The 20,056-nt window shown below is 40.3% G+C and overlaps 2 protein-coding genes across 10 annotated transcripts in view; both read right to left on the bottom strand.

Moving 5' to 3' along the window:
* Nucleotides 1–1,567: 1,567 nt before the first annotated feature.
* Nucleotides 1,568–14,661, bottom strand: coq8aa (coenzyme Q8A, genome duplicate a). 5 transcript variants are annotated; one of them, XR_009233616.1, is made up of 18 exons: nucleotides 14,309–14,660; nucleotides 11,742–11,841; nucleotides 11,147–11,229; nucleotides 10,777–11,063; nucleotides 10,502–10,691; nucleotides 10,303–10,369; nucleotides 7,526–7,600; nucleotides 6,503–6,628; nucleotides 4,843–4,928; nucleotides 4,557–4,697; nucleotides 4,253–4,334; nucleotides 4,060–4,153; nucleotides 3,046–3,187; nucleotides 2,830–2,937; nucleotides 2,674–2,739; nucleotides 2,371–2,457; nucleotides 1,844–2,212; nucleotides 1,568–1,734 (listed from the first exon to the last, which is right to left on the bottom strand). XR_009233616.1 is itself a non-coding variant. In XM_058613161.1 (18 exons), exons 3-18 carry the CDS (start codon nucleotides 11,833–11,835, stop codon nucleotides 1,916–1,918), a joined length of 2,025 nt encoding a protein of 674 aa, XP_058469144.1. In that variant the 5' UTR covers nucleotides 11,836–11,841; nucleotides 14,309–14,375; nucleotides 14,451–14,660; the 3' UTR covers nucleotides 1,568–1,915. The 5 variants fall into 5 exon arrangements, 4 of the variants coding, with proteins under 4 accessions (XP_058469144.1, XP_058469145.1, XP_058469143.1 ...); XM_058613161.1 differs by having other exon boundaries at nucleotides 1,568–2,212; nucleotides 14,309–14,375; nucleotides 14,451–14,660; XM_058613162.1 differs by having other exon boundaries at nucleotides 1,568–2,212; nucleotides 11,147–11,226; nucleotides 14,309–14,661.
* Nucleotides 14,662–16,818: 2,157 nt separating this feature from the next.
* itpkb (inositol-trisphosphate 3-kinase B) overlaps nucleotides 16,819–20,056 on the bottom strand; it is a 33,767-nt gene continuing 30,529 nt past the window's right edge. For all 5 annotated transcript variants that reach the window (XM_058613288.1, XM_058613290.1, XM_058613287.1 and 2 more), the window contains exon 12: nucleotides 16,819–20,031. In XM_058613288.1, coding sequence (XP_058469271.1) covers nucleotides 19,822–20,031 — 210 coding nt within the window. In that variant the 3' untranslated portion in view covers nucleotides 16,819–19,821. The remainder of the gene's footprint in view (nucleotides 20,032–20,056) is intronic.

Genomic DNA, 20,056 nt, shown 5'->3' with positions numbered 1-20,056 from the left:
ACCAAGCCATGATACACGATGTATGCAACGACATCCACGTTTCTCGATAAGCACTGACACACGGCGAGATAGATGGTCCCTTATTTTAAAAAAAAAACCACACACCACGGTTTTGACAAGAGAAGAACAAATGTTTACTCTTTTTCTGGAATATCTTTTATCACATGTTTCAGTTAAGAATGCCTTTAGATTACAAAGTTTTAAACCACTGTTTCACTGGGTCTTGATAGGAAATGTATTTATATTCTAAAATATAAAAAAAAAAAAATGTTCCACTGGAATCTACAGGCACTTTTTTTTTTTTTTTTTTTTACATTTTCTTCACACCTTCTTATAACTGTATCACGCAGCAGATGAGAGAAAACCTTTGTGTCACGGCAACCAGGTGATGAACCTCCATCACCTGAGAAGTGACTGATCAGTCCGCAAATGCACTTATTATTCACCACTGTGGGCCTGACCCTCCAAGATGGATTCACTGAAATATGTCGCACAGAATTATGGTTCAGGGACACAATGGTAACAGTTGTACTAAAAACCCATGTGACACATCTCATCATATGTGGACATGAGGTACTACAGAGAAATATCAACAGAGCAAAACTGTGTAAAATCATGCCTTTAACCAGGGGATCATTAAAACGCAGACTATTTCAATCAGTCGTGTGCCAAGGATTTCCCTTAAAAAGCTATTAACAGCGACTGAAACATGATCAAAAACATTTTAGTGCTGTAAATGTGGGTGGAAGCAGCAGAAGACACTGAATACTACATAGATAAAATATATCTTTGTGCGTGTTATTGCAGACAATCTCCACTCTAGTCATAATTTTCCCAAAAACAAGCAACTTGATGGCTTTGAATCTTTACTTTAACACTAAATCCATCTCTTAAAAGATTCTGTGTTGTATCAAAACTATAGCAGTGAGTGTCGCCTGTGAAAAACAACTGGAGCAGAGATTATTGCGAGTCTGACAAGTTGGTCCTTCCTCTTCCTGGTCAACTACTGCGACTGTGATGGCTTGAACTGTATATTTAAGATCCAGTATGTGAGAATTAGTGACATCTGGTGGTGAGACTGCAGGTTGTCCTCCAAACTCAGCCCTCCCTTTACCAAGTGTGTCAGGAAAATACTATGGTCATTGTTTGTTTTTTTTCTTGTTAAAAAGTTTCACTGCAAATGCAAAAACCCCGCTGTACTTGGGCCGGTCCATTCAGGCTGCCGTTAAAAAACTAGCAGCACCAAATGTTGGCCTCTGTAAAGCGAGGCGCTCGTCTACGGTACATGTAAAAGATTTATTCTAAAGCTATGATAACCAATCAATTTTTATTTGTAAGTGATTATACAATTATTCAAACACACTTGCCAATAAAACCTCCTCAATGTTGGACTGGACCTTTAACCCCATTATTACCACCTTGGCGGAGTTCTGCTTTCTTACCCTGATGCCAACTAATTCTTGATGTAATCAATGTCTCTTTTCTGGTTGATGCCAAAACAAACTTAAATACTCAGAGTGATTTCCCAAGAGTTCAACCAAACACAGCAAAAACAAACAAAACAACAAAACAACAAACCATTTTACATTCATTTTACACCTTAACAAGATTGTTGCTCTCTTCTTATATCCACACCCACCCTCTTTATCAGTCTGTGTTCTCAGGGCCATACACAGGGTAAGAGCTTGGCCTCCACATGCCATATTGTCACTCTCTCCTTTTCAGAAGTGGCAGCTGTAAATATGTTCAAGTGGAAAAATGGAAAAGATGAGCTGGTGTTCAGCTTAAGAAGAAAATAACATGGCCTCCACTCTGCACTCCTGCATCTTTACACCTGACTGACCTTAACATGGATGGGCACTTTGCCGTTGGCCCCAGGACCTGTCCATCAAACATCCTGACACCTGAGAGCGGCTTACGCCGGCTGAGAGGGTGGCGTGCGGCCCTCCCAGTACTTCTGATACGCCGACTGGAACATCTCCTTACAGGGCAACTGTGCGTTCAGACGGGAGCAGATGAGGAAAGAACCGCCCATCTTGCGGTGCAGCGAGTACGTTTCCTCCGGAGGCGGAGTGAGGCGGTGCTTGAGCATCACGGGGATCAGGTTGTGGATCCTCTTTGTGGTCGACTGACAACCAAAGCTGAAAGGCTCTGTGGAAGCGAAGGCTTCGCCGAGTATCATCACCGCGTCCACGTGGGCGTTGATCATCGCCTGGATGCAGAATTTGGAAAAAAAGTGTTCAGTCACGGCCTGTGTGTTAACTGGTTTAATGTGGTTTAATCCATATCAAGCACTTTGTTTCATACATAAATGTAAACTTCACACAGCAGTTGTTTCTGATGCAACGTGAGACTGAAAAGGATTATTACCTTGGACTCGTAGCCAGTTAGGAACTTCATCTCTATAGATTTCTTCAGGACTCCCTCACTGTCGCCTTCAGCAGCTGAACGGATAACCTGAAATTGAAAATGTAGCCACATTAATCTCTGTCTCTTCTATCATTTGCTTTCATTCCAGAATTTAGAACCTTTCTGCAACAAATCAAACACATACAGTATGATCAAAATCATAGCTTCATTTTAATAAAAGACAATGATCTACTACACAAAAAAGCATGAAAAAGAACTCACGTATCCATTATATAATAAGAGGTACAAAAGAAGTATTCTTACCTCGATGTAGACATCTGTGAAACTCTGATCAAATCCTCGTGTGGCTCCAAAGTCCAACAGCGCCACCTAGAGAGACAAATGACATACTGTAGAATGTAGACTAAAAATAAACATCTCCAGTCACGGTTCGAGTGTTAAGACTGAGGACACACTCACCCTGTGTGTCTGTGGATCGTAGAAGAAGTTGGACCAGTTTGGGTCCGTCTGCATGTATCTGAACTCAAACAGCTCTCTGAGGCACAACGTCAAGATGTTGTGACAGATCTGAACAACAAACATTCAGATTATTATTCTATTCCTTTACGTCTTATTTTCTGAAAGAGGCGGTTTCAAATTAAATGGCATTTTTTGTGTCCTGAATGCCTGCTGTACCTCATTTTTCAGCTCCTGCGAGAGGTTCTCAGCCTTGTCCAGAGGAAACCCGGGGACGAGCTCCGTGGTCAGGACGTGGCTGCTGCTCAGCTCGTCTATCACCTCTGGTACATAGAAGAACGGATGGTCCTTCAGTAGCTCCCTGAGAACAGAAGAATACACACGTGAAGTAGTTAGAACATGTAGAGTATTTGAACTACGTATAAATGCCTTGCAGTTGCAGTTGTTGGGACCTTGAGCTACATAGATAAAGGTTTGATAAAGGAAAGGCAAAGACTAAGCATAGGTTTGTAGATATTTGCGTGTTTTTCACACAGAAAATTGCAGATAACCTCAGAATTTTCAAACCTTGGTGAAGCCACTAAAGAAAAGGCGGATTACAACATTCCTATAGCAAGTGATTGTTCTGCCCCATGTTGTTTTGTCACCCGCATGTTATCAGGGCGCGAATTATGACACAGATGTGCCAGAAACAAAACAAGTTAGGGGAAGGAAAAAAAAACAATAACACGAGCATAGCCCTCAGTGACAAGAGTTACCATGGTCACTATTTTGCATCTTTCGGTCTTTAAATCAATAATTTCAATGATCCTATTGAGTCGGTAGACTGATGCTCGTCACATCGTTGTGCTGGAAATGGAGGATCCAAGTTCATCCAGGTCTTATGTTCCCACTGATAAAAAATCTGTGTGCATTGCAGTCATTTCACCCTGAAGTGAATGGAGATTAAACACATTTCCACTGGTGAAAACCCTGTTGAAACCCAGGATCTAACAGGTTTTTTGACCACTGGAAATGGCATAATAATATATGGTGTCATGTTTTTCCATGGAGAGTTTAAAAATGTTGACCAAATCTGTGTAGACAGACCTGGTAAATACAGTTGCATACACATGCAATCTGCATATACATTTATTAAATCTAAAATATAAGAGTGCAATAAATCCTGGATTATCATATTTACTGTGAAAAGAAAGATATCAAGATAAAATACTGCCATTTGCTGAATGATACCTGAATTTCTTAGCACACTTGGCTTCTCTTATGTAGTCGCATTCCAGTGCCAGCTCTTTCCTCATAACGTCTATCAGATGCTCCGGGAACAAACCTTTAGAGACACAAAAGAATTAACAAACAGAAATGTGGAAATTGTGAGATAAGCTTTCAACAGGGCAACACATCTGCAAGTGTATTTAAGAGTGTGTACCATCAGGCAGGGCATTGCTCATATTCAGCACCGTCATGAGGTTGTTGACATCACTGTTGATACTCTGAGCCACACCGGGGTACTGGTGACACACAACATTGTATTTTAGCATTTTAATTTGATCTTTAACAAAAGCTAACACTTTTTATAACGACTTTAATTTGTCTACAAGGCTTTGTGATGATCCATGGTTTATGTTAATCCTAATAAAGGTGCTCAAGGAAAACAAATTCCAAGTCTTCCGTGACTGTTTATATTAATAACAAGCGAGAGTACTGTGTCCACACCCGAGTCCACCGTCTACCTGTATTTTCATGGCCACTTCCCTGCCGTCCTTCATCCTCGCCAAGTGAACCTGGCCAATGGAGGCTGCTGCGAAAGGACGTTCCTCGAAAGACCCCAACTTGTCTCTCCAGTTAGGGCCAAAGTCATGGTTCAGTGCTTTCTATAATCAGACAACATATTTATGCAGCTCGTCACATTCATCTTGGTCCATATTTGGTGAAATGTTTTCACAGTGATCATAATGAAGTTATTCAACCAGGTTGTTATGTCATCAGCCAAGACTGTACAAAAACAACGCTGCTTACCGTCATTTGTTTGATTGGCATGAAGTCAGCGCTCTGTCTTACACGCTCAAATATCTTGGCGAGCTGTGGGTTGATGAATGCGTCGTCTGAAAACACAGGGACACAGAGGGCATTTGTTTAAACTGAACAGAGACAAAGATCTGGAGACGGGGTAAACTTGGATGATATCTTACAATTCTGCCACACAACATATTGTACATTAACACCATTTTTTCCCAAGCACAGATACAGTTACACTACGACCTGCATGACAACTAAAATAGCCTCATCGAGGATTAAATCAAAGATTAAATTTAAACATTTAGACATAAGCTACACCTGTTTGGCAATCACATGGGTTGATTTTGGCTTGTGATATGAGGTTGCCCAATTGCAAACTTCATTATTGGTTTTAAAGGTTTTAGATCTGCGCTAAAGGTTACAATGGTTGGATTCCCAATCATCCAGCCAAAAAAAACACACAGACAACGGACAATGACGGGTAAATGTCAACAGTGTTCAACGACCAGCGCGGCGCGGTTTCATCCTCCAGATTTACACGACTCCAGTCGGTCGGAGTTAGTCTTCAGTCTTTGTAAGTTTAGAAGTCGACGGTGACCTTTTGTACATAACCAGACCGCGTCTGTAAATAACCACATACAGCTCATGTATACATACACACAGCTTCAAGCCTCTGGGCCAAAACATGATCACCAAACATCAGTTTTTGGCCCAGAGACCTCTCTTACTACTGTTTTTTATTGTTCATATTTTATAACAGTTCTTTCGAAGAACATTCTGTAAATCTTTTCCAAAAACGTATATTTAAGGGCATTGCCAGAGGCTATGTAGTAATGTGCTTCTTGGATTTTTACAATTCCAACAATCATACTTTTTATTTTTTTATATAACATATTATATCTGCTACACTGTTTGTCCTACCCCAACATACATGCATGCCAAATTACAAAGTTCACTAGCCAAGGTCAGGCAGAGAGGGGAAACAACAACAAACAAAATTCATGACGTGGTTACTGCTGTTACCTGACCTGACTGGACACAGTCAGGCTGTGCCAGGATGCTTAGTGCCACTAGTCGTCCACTTATTATCTGTCCTGTCCATCAGGACAAACGGGCATTAAATTACCCACGTCTGAACAAATGATGCAACACTGAGGGCAGAACAGCAAAAGCCCAACCAAACTAAATCCAGCTTTTCATAGACTGGACTTGATTCAGTGTTTTCTGGGAGAGAAAATCCGGCCGACACTGCACTTTCTTGGCAGACTCTCAACAACCACAGCCAGACATCGGTGCCAAGATGAAGTGCTGACAGTTGTGATCCAGGATGTCTTTAAATAAATTAAACTAGAAGAATTATAGGACAAGTTCACTTCCTAAATACAGATGGTGATCTGAGGGATCCATATTTGGTGGAAACAACAACTGTGTGTGGGTTTGTTATACCCTGGAGCTTCCTCTCCAGATAGTGTGCATTTTAACTTTAATGTGCAACATATCAAAGCAAGAGATTCTACACCTTTTAAAAGACATGTAAAAGTGAACATCACAATAACATGAAACAGACTTTTCTACCTTCTGCCATTTATCATCTTTTTTTCTTATTATTCCCGACACATTTTACCTCGCTCTTTTTACCGCTTCTCTTCTTGTCACCCACCTTGAATGCTGAGCATCTGTCCCAGTTTCAGTGCCGCTCCTCTGACTTTACACAGAGTCCTGACGATACGTTCGGCATTAGCCTCTGACAGAAAGGGGCTGGAGTCCAGAACTGCCTTATTTTCCCCTGCAACAACACAAACCACAAAGGGATTCAGCAACGAATGAAGATAAAAATAGATACAATGGCAGGTTTTACACCAATGTTTCAAGTTGGAAATCAGTGTCACATCTCTCTATAGGAGCTGGAGCTCCTGTGTTTAACATTTAAGAATGTTTAATGGCAGATATGGAATATATTATTACCACACAATAATTGTGATTTATGTATTTCATTTTTTAATTGCCACATAATATAAACTGCCACCTTTGTGATTTCACTTTAAAAATGATAAACTGATCAACTCCACTGTGTATTAGTCATCAGGTAGCCGCCCTTTAGGAGCTTTAACAAATTTCATTAACACACTTAGAAGTGTGTTCTAGCCGTCCTGGTAGATTAACACACACACACACACACACACACACACTCATACAGAGATTAATACCAACAAACGGACATATAAAATGCAACACATTTACAACCATGTGCTCTGTTTAAGCTTAGCCATGTTTTAGGACCAGCAGGATAACAATGCAGAGCAGGAAGGAACTACGTGAGCTGGTGAGGGAGACGGTGGAACTGCATTTTTCCTGTCCTGCACAAACATGTATTAAGGTTGGGCACTGAACACTGATTTTTTAATTTTTTTTTAAACCCCAATGATCTTAGTCAGCCAAAGATAAACAGATGGAGCAACAAAGCAGGACAGAAGGTCTTGATAATTACTTTATTATTAGAACATAAACATGTTGATTGTGATTTTTATTTAGTTTACACGAGTCCTATAACAACTACTGCAGAAAGCACGTGTCACAAAACACCACAATAATAACGATGCTGAAAAAGGAAACAATGTTGTTTGCACTTTTTGAAATGTAAAACCCATCCATTGTATGAGCCAGTGTGTAATTTGTGTATTACCTGACCCACCACTATGTCTCATGGTCTTCTTAGCAACTTCAGCCAGAGCTCCAATACCCAACCCAAGGGCCAGACCTGGTGGAAACACACACAGACAAGCAGGGACACACATTTTAAATGATGTCACACAATCGGAAGCTCTTCATCAATACAACACCTTAGAGAAAGTCGTAAAACCACAGGTTCGGCAACTTTAAAGCGTTCTATTCGCTGATCAGTGTATCAACAAACATGCTTTATTGTCTCAACGTGTTCTTGTCATTATTAAATAATAATGAAAACCATCATTTCGCCATCTGTCTGTACATGTGTACGTCCGTGAGTTGTCTCTGAATATTACAATCACAATATGCAACACAAACTCATAGGTGGCTATGTACTGTGATTATTCAGCTCTGTGCAGACAAAAGTAACAGCTCCAGGCTTTCCATCTGACAGAGGACATAAAACTCAACTAATTACATAATAATTAAAGGCTTAAAAAACTTCTCTTGCCGGTTTCAGGACTATTTTGGGAGAAAACAAGAAAAGACACAAGACTGCACATGTTGCAGATAGGGACTGTTTTTGTGTGTGTGTTTGTGTTCTTTCAATTCAAGCGTCCACCCTGCACAACACAGGATTACGTCATTATTTAGTCAGCAGCAACCGATGAAGTGACAAATCTGGTCATATCAGTTGATGTGTGGATCAAGACGCAGAGTTTGCGTTTCTCCATCGGTCAAATTATGTTGACATTGTGAGTTCACTGCCACCATGCAGAACCAACAGGTTCAGACTGTCATTGATAGTGGCTGCTATCAGCATGGAAATTGTAAATTGTTCTTGTATTTATTGTCTTGTTTTTCTGCTGGCTGCGAATCATCAGGGATAATAAAATGTACACTAAAAACTTAACCTGTTCGTCAGAAATTAGGTTCTGCCTGATAAGACCAGTTTTTGGTCTCCATGAGGACTCCTGGTCCTGACAAGATCAATGTTTATGCCAGAAAAAACACAAGTATACACACACACACACAGACAGTGTGACAAATTGATCAGCATTTCCTGTAGCATAAGTGTCAACAATCTTTCCAGACCAAGCACAAGATCTGTCAATCATTTCAACAGTGTGTTTACAGAGTTTATGCTGTGCCCTCCTTACACGCTTTTCAAGTGGATTCCTATTTCCTGTTCCTATTATATATTATATTATATTTAATATTTTAAACTAAAAAACACTGTACAGTCTTTGTTCGCTATACACCTGAGCATAATTTATGAAAGAAGTGACAAGTATAGCAACAACAGGACGTCAACAAGGCTGTTATACATGCTAGAAAACAGCCCAACAGATTCATGAGAACACAAATCACTTCCCTGCTGTTGTGTCTGATGAAAATGACCAAATCCTTCATTAAAAAATAAAAAAAGTGTACTCTCAGATATGAAAAGAAACAAACATAACCAGGTCATGGTGTCTTTCAATCTTTGTCAATAAATAATACCGGACAGTGAAGGACGGCGGGAGACAACATTCCACCACCCCCATCCTCCCTTTCAACACCTTCTTCAAGTTACCACGGTCAACATGCTGAATCAACTCCGCTCTGCCTTTTGCACTGACTAATGCTGCTATAACAGCTGATGAGCTGAGGATCAATTTAACTGCACTTCTGCAGTGGAGCTGATGATTCATCCAAGACTCTGTTCTGTGCTTACGTTTGTCCACAGTTTATAATCTCACTCTTTACTTCCACCGAGTCTGTCCAGCTTTTTTACGCCATGTTAAGTGATCCATCATCCATCTTGTATGTAGCGACAAGCTGCTGATGTAAAAGCTCTGCTCCGTCTTAAATTACAGCCAATGCTTGTTCGGAGCTTTTCACTCTGTTTATGAGAACATTGTGGCCTCTGGGTGAGTTAATTGCTGAAAAAACATTGTGGCAGTGTCACGATTTGCGAGCTATTGAGATTGTTCTTGATACAGTCTATATTTTTTTTTTAATGAAACTCACTTCATTTAAACTCACATCATCAATTTAAGAATACTAAATTACACAATTTATTTTGTCTAATTTAGATTTTTCCTAATATGGCTCCAAGACGAGGAGACTTGAAGAGACAAGCATTAATCTGTTACAACTTTGATTTTATTGCCATATAAATGTATTAGTGTATTTAAAAATGTAGCGTGTGTGTCATGTTGGCACAAACCTGTATGTTTAAATACAGGACATATGTCACAACTAAAAAATAAACAAAGCACAAACAAAAATAAAGCCATGTCTGCACCTGACAACAATGGTGTGTTTTTTGTGGAAATTTTGACCTTGACCTCACTTCCCTGTTTCACTGCAGCTCCAGAGTGTGAAACTTGACAATCATTTCCCCTCTGACTATTTGCCTTCCTTTCATTCAGATTTCAATGTGTGTGTATATGTGTGTATTCAGTGATGTTATCTGGATATTAATTGCTACAGAAAGTCATTGGAGTGACACAACAACACCAACTGTGCTGTACTCGGTTAAAAGAGTGGGGGTGGGAGGCTGCTGTCAGGCTACTGATTACAAGGTTAAGAAGTTTCCAGAGAGGACAGACACCATCGCTGCATTAATAACAGCTTTAACTTTGTGAATGCGTAACAAATTTATCACAGGAAAAAACTCTTTGTTTTTATGGACCTCACAGGCAAACTGAAAAAAAAAATCGGCATGGTGTACATGCAGCTCTGCACACAGACAAGCAGCATAGAGAGCTGACTAAGACACAGTGACTAAGAGTTGAATTACTCTACCTCCAAAGTTGGCCAGTCTGCTGATCCGTGTCACAGGCACTTTCCTCTCTCTGGCTCTCTCACTTAACTAAAGAAAAAAGACAGAACAGTAAAGACGCTTTTCCAAACTATATAAGTCTATAAGAATATGGAGAGTTAATTAATTGTGTCGTGTATGTGCCTTTTTGTTTAGGAATGGGAAGCAAGGAATAACTAATACCATCTGTTTGTGTGGTTTAGACTCAGGCCCCTTCCTCTGTCTCGCTTTCTCAATGTCTTCCGCTGTCAGACCTCCAACTGTGGACTGGTCCTGATGGTAGCTTCTGATCTGCGTGACCAGATGTTGAGAGCATAGTTGCCCCCCCACGTGTCTGTTCAGACTGTAGAGATGATGGCGTCCAGTGTAATGTCTGCCACGCATAAAACAGAAGGGATCACCTTTATGCTTCAAAAACGTGCATGATAAAGTATGAGTGAGTAAGAGACAGCTTATACCTGGCATCATGGTGGTAAGATCTGGAGTCTCCACTGAACTGCTTGCTTGGATCTTTGTATCCCTCAAACAGAGACTGTTTCCCGTTGACATGGCTTGCGCTCGCTGCTGCTGCTGCTGCTGCTGCTGCTGCGCTCTCAAAGGCTACTGTGTCGGTGCCAATTCCTGAGTGATCCGCAGTAAACTCTGCGCTTTCCTCACGAAACTCTGAAGCTGAGAACTCACTTTCATCCGGAGGAAAGTCAAATTCCTGCTCTGTGGAAGTTGTTTGCTGCTGGCCAGACAGTTCCTATAAAGATAGATGCACATATACAGTATGGTTCACTTCAACAATCAATGGAAGTTACAATTCTCTGTGAGACAGTCACATACCTGCATCTTCATCATGGCAACAGAAAAGCCTTGTTCAGCTGCTGACTGGACGCCCTGGACAGCAGCACCAACTCCTGCAACTGCTAATTTACAAATGAAAGAGTTTAAGCTTTTCTAGCACTAAAGTCAACTGAGAACTTTCATAATAATAAACACCAAATATAATTGTTTTAGCCCGAAAATAGCAATAAAATACATGAATGAATTAGGGATGGCTCAATACTTCTTTTTTTGTCTCAGATACCAATACTACAACTTTAATTTGAATGTCCAAATTTGTTTCAAGTGGCATGCTTTCAGCTGAGTGAGACCAAATGTTGTGTTATTTCCACTATGCACTTCTAGCGCGATTCGGCATCTGGTGTTTTGTTTTGTTTTTTAAAAGTACTTGCTCTGGCAACTAGTTTGTGTGTTTGTGTTGCGTATAAAACAAAATCACAACAGGTTCGTGCAGCCATGCAAGGACAACCCCGCCCACATTGAGGAGGTACTATAGTTATGGAAAACAACGGGCCTGATACCAAACAGAGTAGAGTTGAGTAGTGCTAGAACAGTGTAATGGAAAAGCTTCATTAGTGTTTTTTTTTTTTTTTACCTGTGCCACTGCGCAAGGTACTGGCCTGAGTCTCAACAACTGCCTGGCTTAATTTAGCCAAGCCCCGCATTAGTAACATCATATCACCTGCCATGACGATCTGTAGACAGAGACACAAACAGAAAATACAGAAAAATGTGGGTTAAACAGTGAATCTGATAGCATGAAGAGGTGCATGTTGGTCCCAGACAGAACAGGGACAGATAAAATTAGACCGATATTCGAACTTGTGACATCAACCTGTCAGGAAAGAGGAGATGAACAGAGCGACAATGACACGCAGATGATGGACAATAAAGCAAATGGTAAGAGAAATAAAACCTGTCGTCAACACAAACTCTGCTGATGCTAAAAAAGAAACGTACACACTCATAAACAATCACAGCTGTCATATCTTGGAATAACTGCAATGCTTAGTCTGAAAATACTTTTGACCTGGGTTTCCCCATTTGTTCAAGCACATACACACAAGAAAGAACAAGGAAATGCTGTGCATACATGTGTGTACGGTATGAAAGGTACAGCTTGTTTATGGTGGTGCAGGACTAGAGAAGAAACTGTCACTGGAATCTAAGGGGGAGGAGAGAAGGCCGAGAAGATTCCTGATATTTCTAGAACTTGATCCAGGATCTAGGCACGTGTTTAGCTCATGCGCAGAGTTAGCTGTGACACTTTACCGCTCTTCATTTCTCACTGTAACTGATAGTGTTAGCTATCAGGCCGTTTTCTATTAACATGGCTGAACTAAAATAACTCACCAGTCACTTTCCAGTATTTCCGCTAGGTCATTTTATACATATACATTATTATAGCACATTCAGACTGTTGTGATGTCATAATGATGTCACAATTCTTATGTTTCGAACGCCTACGCCTTAGCTAGTAACCAGAGACTCAGCAATTCTGACTGCAGATACTGTGTTGTGGATCACAACATGCTTGAACAGAGCTAATCTGGGATATGGGCCAGTGGAAAAAAGCATTGCTGAAAAAGTTGAAGCAATATGTGTGCACAGCATAGCAAGCCACGTGTGCACGCACACATGTACAGAGTCAGTAAGTGGGTCATCTGACCCTCCTTCAGGGCTCCTGCTTTTTAAACTAAAGACTGGCTCAAAAGACCAACCGTCCATTATAATCTATTGGGTAACTTCCCATTTGACAATGTGGATATGAAGCTTGTCTTAGTGCCAATAAACCTCACTCCTCCTTTGTATCATTTATAATAGAGCCACCACTAGAATCAAATGAGATGCAGTTTAACTGGTCAAATTTGATGCCAAGTCGGTCAGAGGTCACTTCAAGGACACCAACTGTAACTGTGCGTGCACGTGCACGTGCACGTGCACACACACACACACACACACACACACACACACACCTAAGCCTCAGCTGTTGTCTTGGCTCAGTGGCCGTCTCTACACAAGCTGTTGACTCACTGCTTTGAAAATGGCATGAATGCGAGTATGAGTTGATACCTGAATGCTGTTTGACCCACCTCATGGCCGCTTACAGTCACACACTGCCCTTGACTAATGATCAGGCAGCAAAAATGGAAAATGTTTCATCGTCTTGCCAGGCAGTGGTGAACAACCACAGCAGTAGTGTCACCACTACTCACAGGCATTCATGTGTTCCAATGACTTGGTAATTGCTGGCCACCCCAATACACCCTCACTATATAATCGTATCTTATCAGTAATGACAGCGATAATAAGCTTAAGGACATTCTCATTTTCAGGTTTACTTGTGTTGTGGCACATACATACATACATACATACAATTGTTTTATGTTTACGTAAAAAGAAAATATTGTAAATGTCCCAGTTAGAAATTGAGACACGTTTTTCCACACTCACTCTCAATTATACTTTATAGTGAAGATATTAGTAGTTAGTTAGTAGTTTTATTAAATGTACTAACTTTTATAGATGCAAATATTAATTGAAAATGTATCAAATAGTAATTCTATTTAGATGTTAGACAGATAGATATCCGAACGTGGCTCATGTTTGTTGACACAACGTTTCCTGTATGATTAGAAAGATTACATAATGTGGTTTGTGAGTGTTTACACTGTAAATGACAATGAATGACTGCTTTGAAAACACGTTGCCCTAGAACACAGAACACTAGCCTGTGTGCAGATTAACTAGTTTCATAACTCTGTGTGTATTAAGTAACATTTAAACTATCAACAGTGGCTCAGCTGCAAAAGTTAATTCCTCGACGGCGCGTGGAGCCACGAGAATACGCGAAAACTAATTCATAACACGCTCGAATTAAATAGAATTTAATGGCGAATGAGACTGAGGATGTAAATAAATATGCAGTTTCCAGGCAAGTGTTTACATAAAGAAGGCACAGGTACAGCAGGAGCAGCATTAGCAGTTAGTTGTAAGGAGTATGCAGACGTAAACAGAGCAGCCATAGAAGTGACGCGCGCCGTAGCATAGGACACGGATTATAGGACAAGCAACGGTGAGCGAGATTATTAGAGAACCAGCCGAAATAAACAACTGTCTGTCCATGTTAGCTAAAGTCTGATAGCATAATCATATACTCACCAGCAGGTGTGGGGCGGCGACTGTACTGCTGCTGCTGCTGCTGCTGCTGCTGCTCGTGTGTCCAGCTCTGTGGACACAGGCGAGGTCAGTAAAACTTTATTGAGGCTACTGAGCAGCAACTTTCACTGGGCCTCGTCCTTACACCACCACAGGACTCCACTGTGTTTGTATGTTAGCAGCAGGGGTAGTTGTTGTTTAGTGTCGCCCTCCTGCTGCTGCTTTTGTTGTTACTTCACTACAGCACACAGCGTTTAATCCAGTTTATCTACCGCCCTCTCTCCACAGCAAGGTCAAACCTTATTTACCAACTTCACTGCAGAGCACAGTGCTGTGACGCAGCAGCGCTCTCCTAGATGCTTCTGCTGCTGCTGCTCCTCCTCTTCTACTTTGGGGGTAAACGACAGCTTGCGTCCACGTGGGTGCATTACCGCCATCTTGTGGTGATGGTTAATTATTACAACGGCCACATATGTAATGGCCGTATTCTTTTTATTTGGGGTTAAATGGCAGATATGCCTATATGTAGTTGCATTACTGCCACCATCTGGTGGCTCCTGGTTAGTGCACCATGCAGTAAAAAATATTATTATATTGTTATGATGTTTTTGTTTATAATAAATATCACGTTTACAACGTGGCATAGAAAATCTGGCAGTAAGTAAATGACACGTTAAGCCACAAACATCACGAAAGGTAAACAATAATAATAGCACGTTCCTCCATGGTGGAATGGGCCTCTGCTGCCATCTGCTGTTGTTGGATGTACATTACATAACCAGTGTTAGTACTAATCTACTACCACCACACTACCACAACATATAACGACAATAATAACAGCTGAATGTTATTATGATGTGACGCAGATATCAAAGCTAATATTGTTGGGTTTTAAAATGTTGTTCATTTTAAAGCATACATTTAAAAGTAGTACGTTACAGTCAGATGTTTGCTGAAAGTGCAGAGAGACATCATCTTATCATCTCTGTTGTACTTGTGTTGTAAATGAGGTTATAACATAATATTATAACATAAATTCACTGGGGGACACAGACTAAAACTGGTCAAAAATAGGTGTTATTTTAAAGGGGGCAGTCGCCCACTTAAATCCCCCTTCAAATTCCATTTTCCACACTACTTTTTCCATTCTGTTTATGCTAATAAAATGAGCAACACTTGCATTCTGAACATAAAATGGTAACGCACTATTACACAATTCTTCTTCTACTTTTCATTTGTTAGATAGAATTGTATATATTAATAATATAGTAACTACTTAATGAGAAATATCCCAGATTCTGATTCCAGCAATCTGATCACCTTATGACTAATAACAACTCTAAATACTGTAACTATGAGATTTGAATGATCTTTATAGAAAATAAAAATCCCCTCTGTTTTCATTGTTCACAACCTCTCTTTCCGACCAGCTCAGGATGCTGCTGCTGCTGTGGACATGTGTGATTTGAATGGCAAATGACACACATGCAAACACAGCAATTAACGTGGCCATGAAGGCGGCGGCAGCAGCAGCATTGGGGTCGACTGGGGCATTCTCAGATATGTAATGGCAAATAATGAGGAGTACACCATGATTTCAACAAGTTAACAGAGGGATTTTCTAAAATGCAAAATACAAATACTTAGATACGAGGTGTTGAAAGTCAGTAATATCAGTCGTGTAGGTGTGAATGTGAAATGTAGTGTGGGAGTGTTGTAAATGCATCAAAATGAGAAGACACTCAGACAAACCCAGACTGCTACAGCAGGGCTGATTATGCTGCTGCAGTGAGAGACTAAGTGAATTCACACCTGATTAGAAGGCAGCAAGCATGACCTACTGACACACGCAAGACTCTTGCTCCTCACTCCATCCGTCCACGGTGTTTGTTTCCTATTTTCCGAGCCAGAGCTGTGCTGTGTACAAACCCTGATTGTATTTTCAGTCCAAGCTCAGATTTAAAAGCCAGTAAAGATGTTTGAGCAGAGAACTAGGAGGTATTTGTTGAAACAAAAACATATTGGATTAGACTGATATCCACCGCTTTTTTCATGGCACTGACAGAAATCAAAATAATCGAGACACAAATGAGAATGTGCTGTCTTTATATGGTCGCTAAAAACCTGCAGAATTATCCTCAGTGAGGAAGTGCTAGAACTTACACTTTAACACCTCATCCTGGGTGTCTTCACACTGAAGCTCAATATCTTCACACTTGAAAACACAATGACCTGGAGGAATGACAACCTTGTTTTTGGTGAGAACAGGCTTTGACTGGTTATGGTCCTTACAGGTGAGGTAGCGAAACATGAACTTTCAACATCGCTGCAACTCTATGTTCAGTTGCCTTGTTTCCTGGGATCATTTCATCCTAAGCACCTATATTGTTATTATTTGTGTAGTTATGTTTGGCATCATGTGTATTAATAGAATGATCCGGCCTGTGGCAATAAGCCTGATTCTGAAATGCTGCTGTATGAAACATGCACAAGAAGACACTCTTCACAGCCAGTTTCTGTTTCTTGTCAATTCAGGATGCTTTATTGACTTTCTGGTGAACAGTGTTGCAAAAAGCACATTTTTTTCGACACACTCTAACCTTTCGATGTGTCTCAGTAAAGGACTGCATGCCTCTACTTTTGGGCTGGAAATGTTTTACACACACGTGAGACGGTCCCATCAGCCTGGAAATAGAAAATACATCGGGGGGAGCGGGTCTCCCTCTGCATGTTCAAATCCTGCTGATAACTTTTCATGTGCTTGTTGGTTGAAGTGTAAGAACCCAACCGAACAGCTACCAGAAGCAAACTCGTACTACCACACTTACAGCAAACAAAAGGCATTTCCACGTGGCACTGTGAAATGTTGACTTCAGGGGTTTGAATACAAAGTTTCACGAAACATGACAACGCATTCATTCTCATGCCTTGTCCTTTTGGAATAACAAGCGCTTGCTGCTTGTTCCCATTTAAAATTACAAAGAGAAATGATTTATTAGGGCTGTAACGACTCTGCGACAAAGACCAAAACCATCATATGACCGTCAGCAACGGCAGAAAACACCAACCCTCCACCACTGATGTAGCCGCAGCCTGTTGAGATCTTATTATATGTCCGATATACAAAAATTCAACTAACATAATAAACACACTTAAATTAGAAAGTTCTAATTCTGTCCCAAGTTTGGGAGAAGTTGAATATTTCATAACTCTTGTGATACAATAAAGTTGTAATAAACTTAAACTAAACTATGGAGTTGGAGAATCGTTACAACCCTAATAGACTAGAGTGTTGTATATAAAGTAAGAAAAATATGAAACCGACTGAAACGACTCACAGAAACGAGTGTGCAGTGGAGAGCACATGGTGATTTCTCATAAAAGGAACGGTTAGAGATTTTGGAATTGGTTGATTTAGAAACGTGACAGCACTAGTTTGCTTAGCTTTACACCAAGAAGGGAAAGACAGTGAGTCTGGCTGTGCAAACAAAGGAAATTCTGCTTACTGCACTGTCAGCGACTGCACATTTTCTGTACAAGGCTCAAATCAATCTTTTTTCTCAATAAGTGCCAATAAGTGCATTTGCCAAAACTATTTCTTTGGCATTGCATGGGCTAACAATCGTTCCCTCCGTCAACCGTCACTGCAAATGTCAACTCTTCTGTTCAACAACCTGTAATAATCCTCATTTATCAGCTCAACCACTCTCCAGACGCCTGTTTGCATCGCCCCCATTGTAATAAATGGACAACATCAATCTCGTCAACAGCCACATCCAATGGTTTGAATGTAGGTTAACCACAGGGTCGGCCACCTGCCTCATAGTTTGACTTTGACTCGTACTGTAAAACATGCTTTAAGACAAAAAAAACAACAATAGCATAACAGCCCAGGATTGAAAATGTCACAGTATCCCATTAACTAAAACCAACAAAACATAATATAATGTTATAAATAAAAACAGTATGAACGGAAGAAAAAAACAAAAACATACAAGCCCAAACTTTATGAAGAAAATAAACATGCACCCATGTAAGTCTACACTGACAGTTATTAAGACTAAGAGAGAAGTCCGTCATTACAATAATGTCTATTAACATATTTGAAGTTGTCTGACTTGGCTTCGTAAGGTCAAGGCACTGTATAGCTTAAATACAATTGTTCATGGCTGTAAGTGTTCCACAGAGTTTGACTAAAGTAATGTTACATGTTAAAAAAACAACAACATCTAACATAATAAATCTTACTGTACACTGTGAACAATCCCAACTCGTGTGTGTGTGTGTGTGTGTGTGTCCACACATGTCACCATGTCGGTTGCAAATGTGAAACAACTTCCCGTACAAACTTACAGTTTATAACTTCTTACAGATGCACTCACAGGCTGCTAAAGGAAAAAGATCAACACCCTGCTTCTTAACTCGGCCTGTGGTTTGGACTGAAACTGATTAAAATGATATAAAAAAATAAACAAAAAAAAAAACATCATGTGTATTTAAATCATGCTCTCATGAGGAAAAACACATGTGACAGTAGTCTCCGCTGTAATTGATTGCAGATTATTTAAAACATGGGCAAAATGCTGAAGATGTGGTCCAGACAAATGTGTCTAATCAAAAAATCAATTGAACTCAGTTATTTAAATCAACCGCAGTTGGATCCCAGTGGATTGGTATTCAAATTCAGAGGGAGTTCTGCAGACTTAAAATCACTATGCATATCATTTCTATGCATCTAAAACCAGGATCCCAAATTCTGACGGCACCATTTTTTCTTATTTACGAAGCAAAACCTTTACAGTGTTTCCATGTGAGGGTGCCAACAATGACAGGGTTTTAAAATTTCCACACCACATAGTTCTTTCAATATTTTCCATGTTGTCAACCAATCCCATTAAGAAACTGAAACCAACAAGGAGTTGATTCTACTTCTGTTGACTCCTCATTTAAGTTTAAAATTCTCCCTGTTGCAAATCCAACTAATTACTACCTAAATATCTATGTTGTACTGTCAGAGCACAGTTTGCTAAACACTGCATTTTAAATTCATGTTCAAAAATAAGGAACGTGTCTACTTGGACCCAAAGACTGGGTAAGTCTTAACGGATTTGATAGATTAATGGGATTTCGTCACAGTAACAAAAATATGTCGTTTTAAGTTGAGTTTTTCATGCTCTTTTCTGAGCAGGCATTATGTCACGTCTTAGCAGAGGAAGCTCGACTCCAACTACATTAGTCACATGAATGATATTGTGCACCGTGTCATTGTTCAAATGTCCGCGGGTTTAGGAAAACAAGAGGGTTATGAATGGGGGGAAGAAGAAGAAGAAGAATAGCACACAATTCCTCTGGATTTAAATAGACTGCATCCGTCAATGAATCAATCACACATTGTTGCGGGAAATTACAAATGAGTTGAAAAAAAAAAACCCTTGTGGAAATCCTAAAGTGTTCCCCAGAGAAATGACGAATGAATGGAAGTGAGTCCAGATATTCACATAAGCCACCTTTGACGTTTATGTCTCAGAGTTCAACATGGATGAGATTATGTCCACCATACTATCAAGTCCAAACAGGTAGCCGTCCTCTCTGTTGCCCTCTACCCATAATGCTCTGTGGTTTAGTTCGTTGCCCTCAGAGAGAGGCGTGGTTTTCCCAAAGTCAATCATCCAGACTTTGGCTCTTCCCTTACTGTCATGCACGAATAACAAGGAGCTGCCGATCACCTGCAGAGACACACAGAGACACGAG

The sequence above is a fragment of the Solea solea genome, chromosome 17 (assembly GCF_958295425.1).
Source record: "Solea solea chromosome 17, fSolSol10.1, whole genome shotgun sequence".
Taxonomy (NCBI): Eukaryota; Metazoa; Chordata; class Actinopteri; order Pleuronectiformes; family Soleidae; genus Solea; species Solea solea.
The sequence above is the reverse complement of the archived record's forward strand: the minus strand, read 5'-3'. Positions and strand labels throughout refer to the sequence as shown.

What these genes read in the sequence shown, in the direction of transcription:
- coq8aa (XM_058613160.1), bottom strand. Translation starts at nt 11,835, where the DNA reads ATGGCAGGTGATATGATGTTACTAATGCGGGGCTTGGCTAAATTAAGC. An exon ending in ACAGATGCTCAGCATTCAAG is followed by an intron (nt 4,929 to 6,502) that starts GTGGGTGACAAG and finishes CTGTGTTTTCAG; the next exon opens with ACGACGCATTCATCAACCCA. An exon ending in ACGATCCACAGACACACAGG is followed by an intron (nt 2,740 to 2,829) that starts GTGAGTGTGTCC and finishes TTGTCTCTCTAG; the next exon opens with GTGGCGCTGTTGGACTTTGG.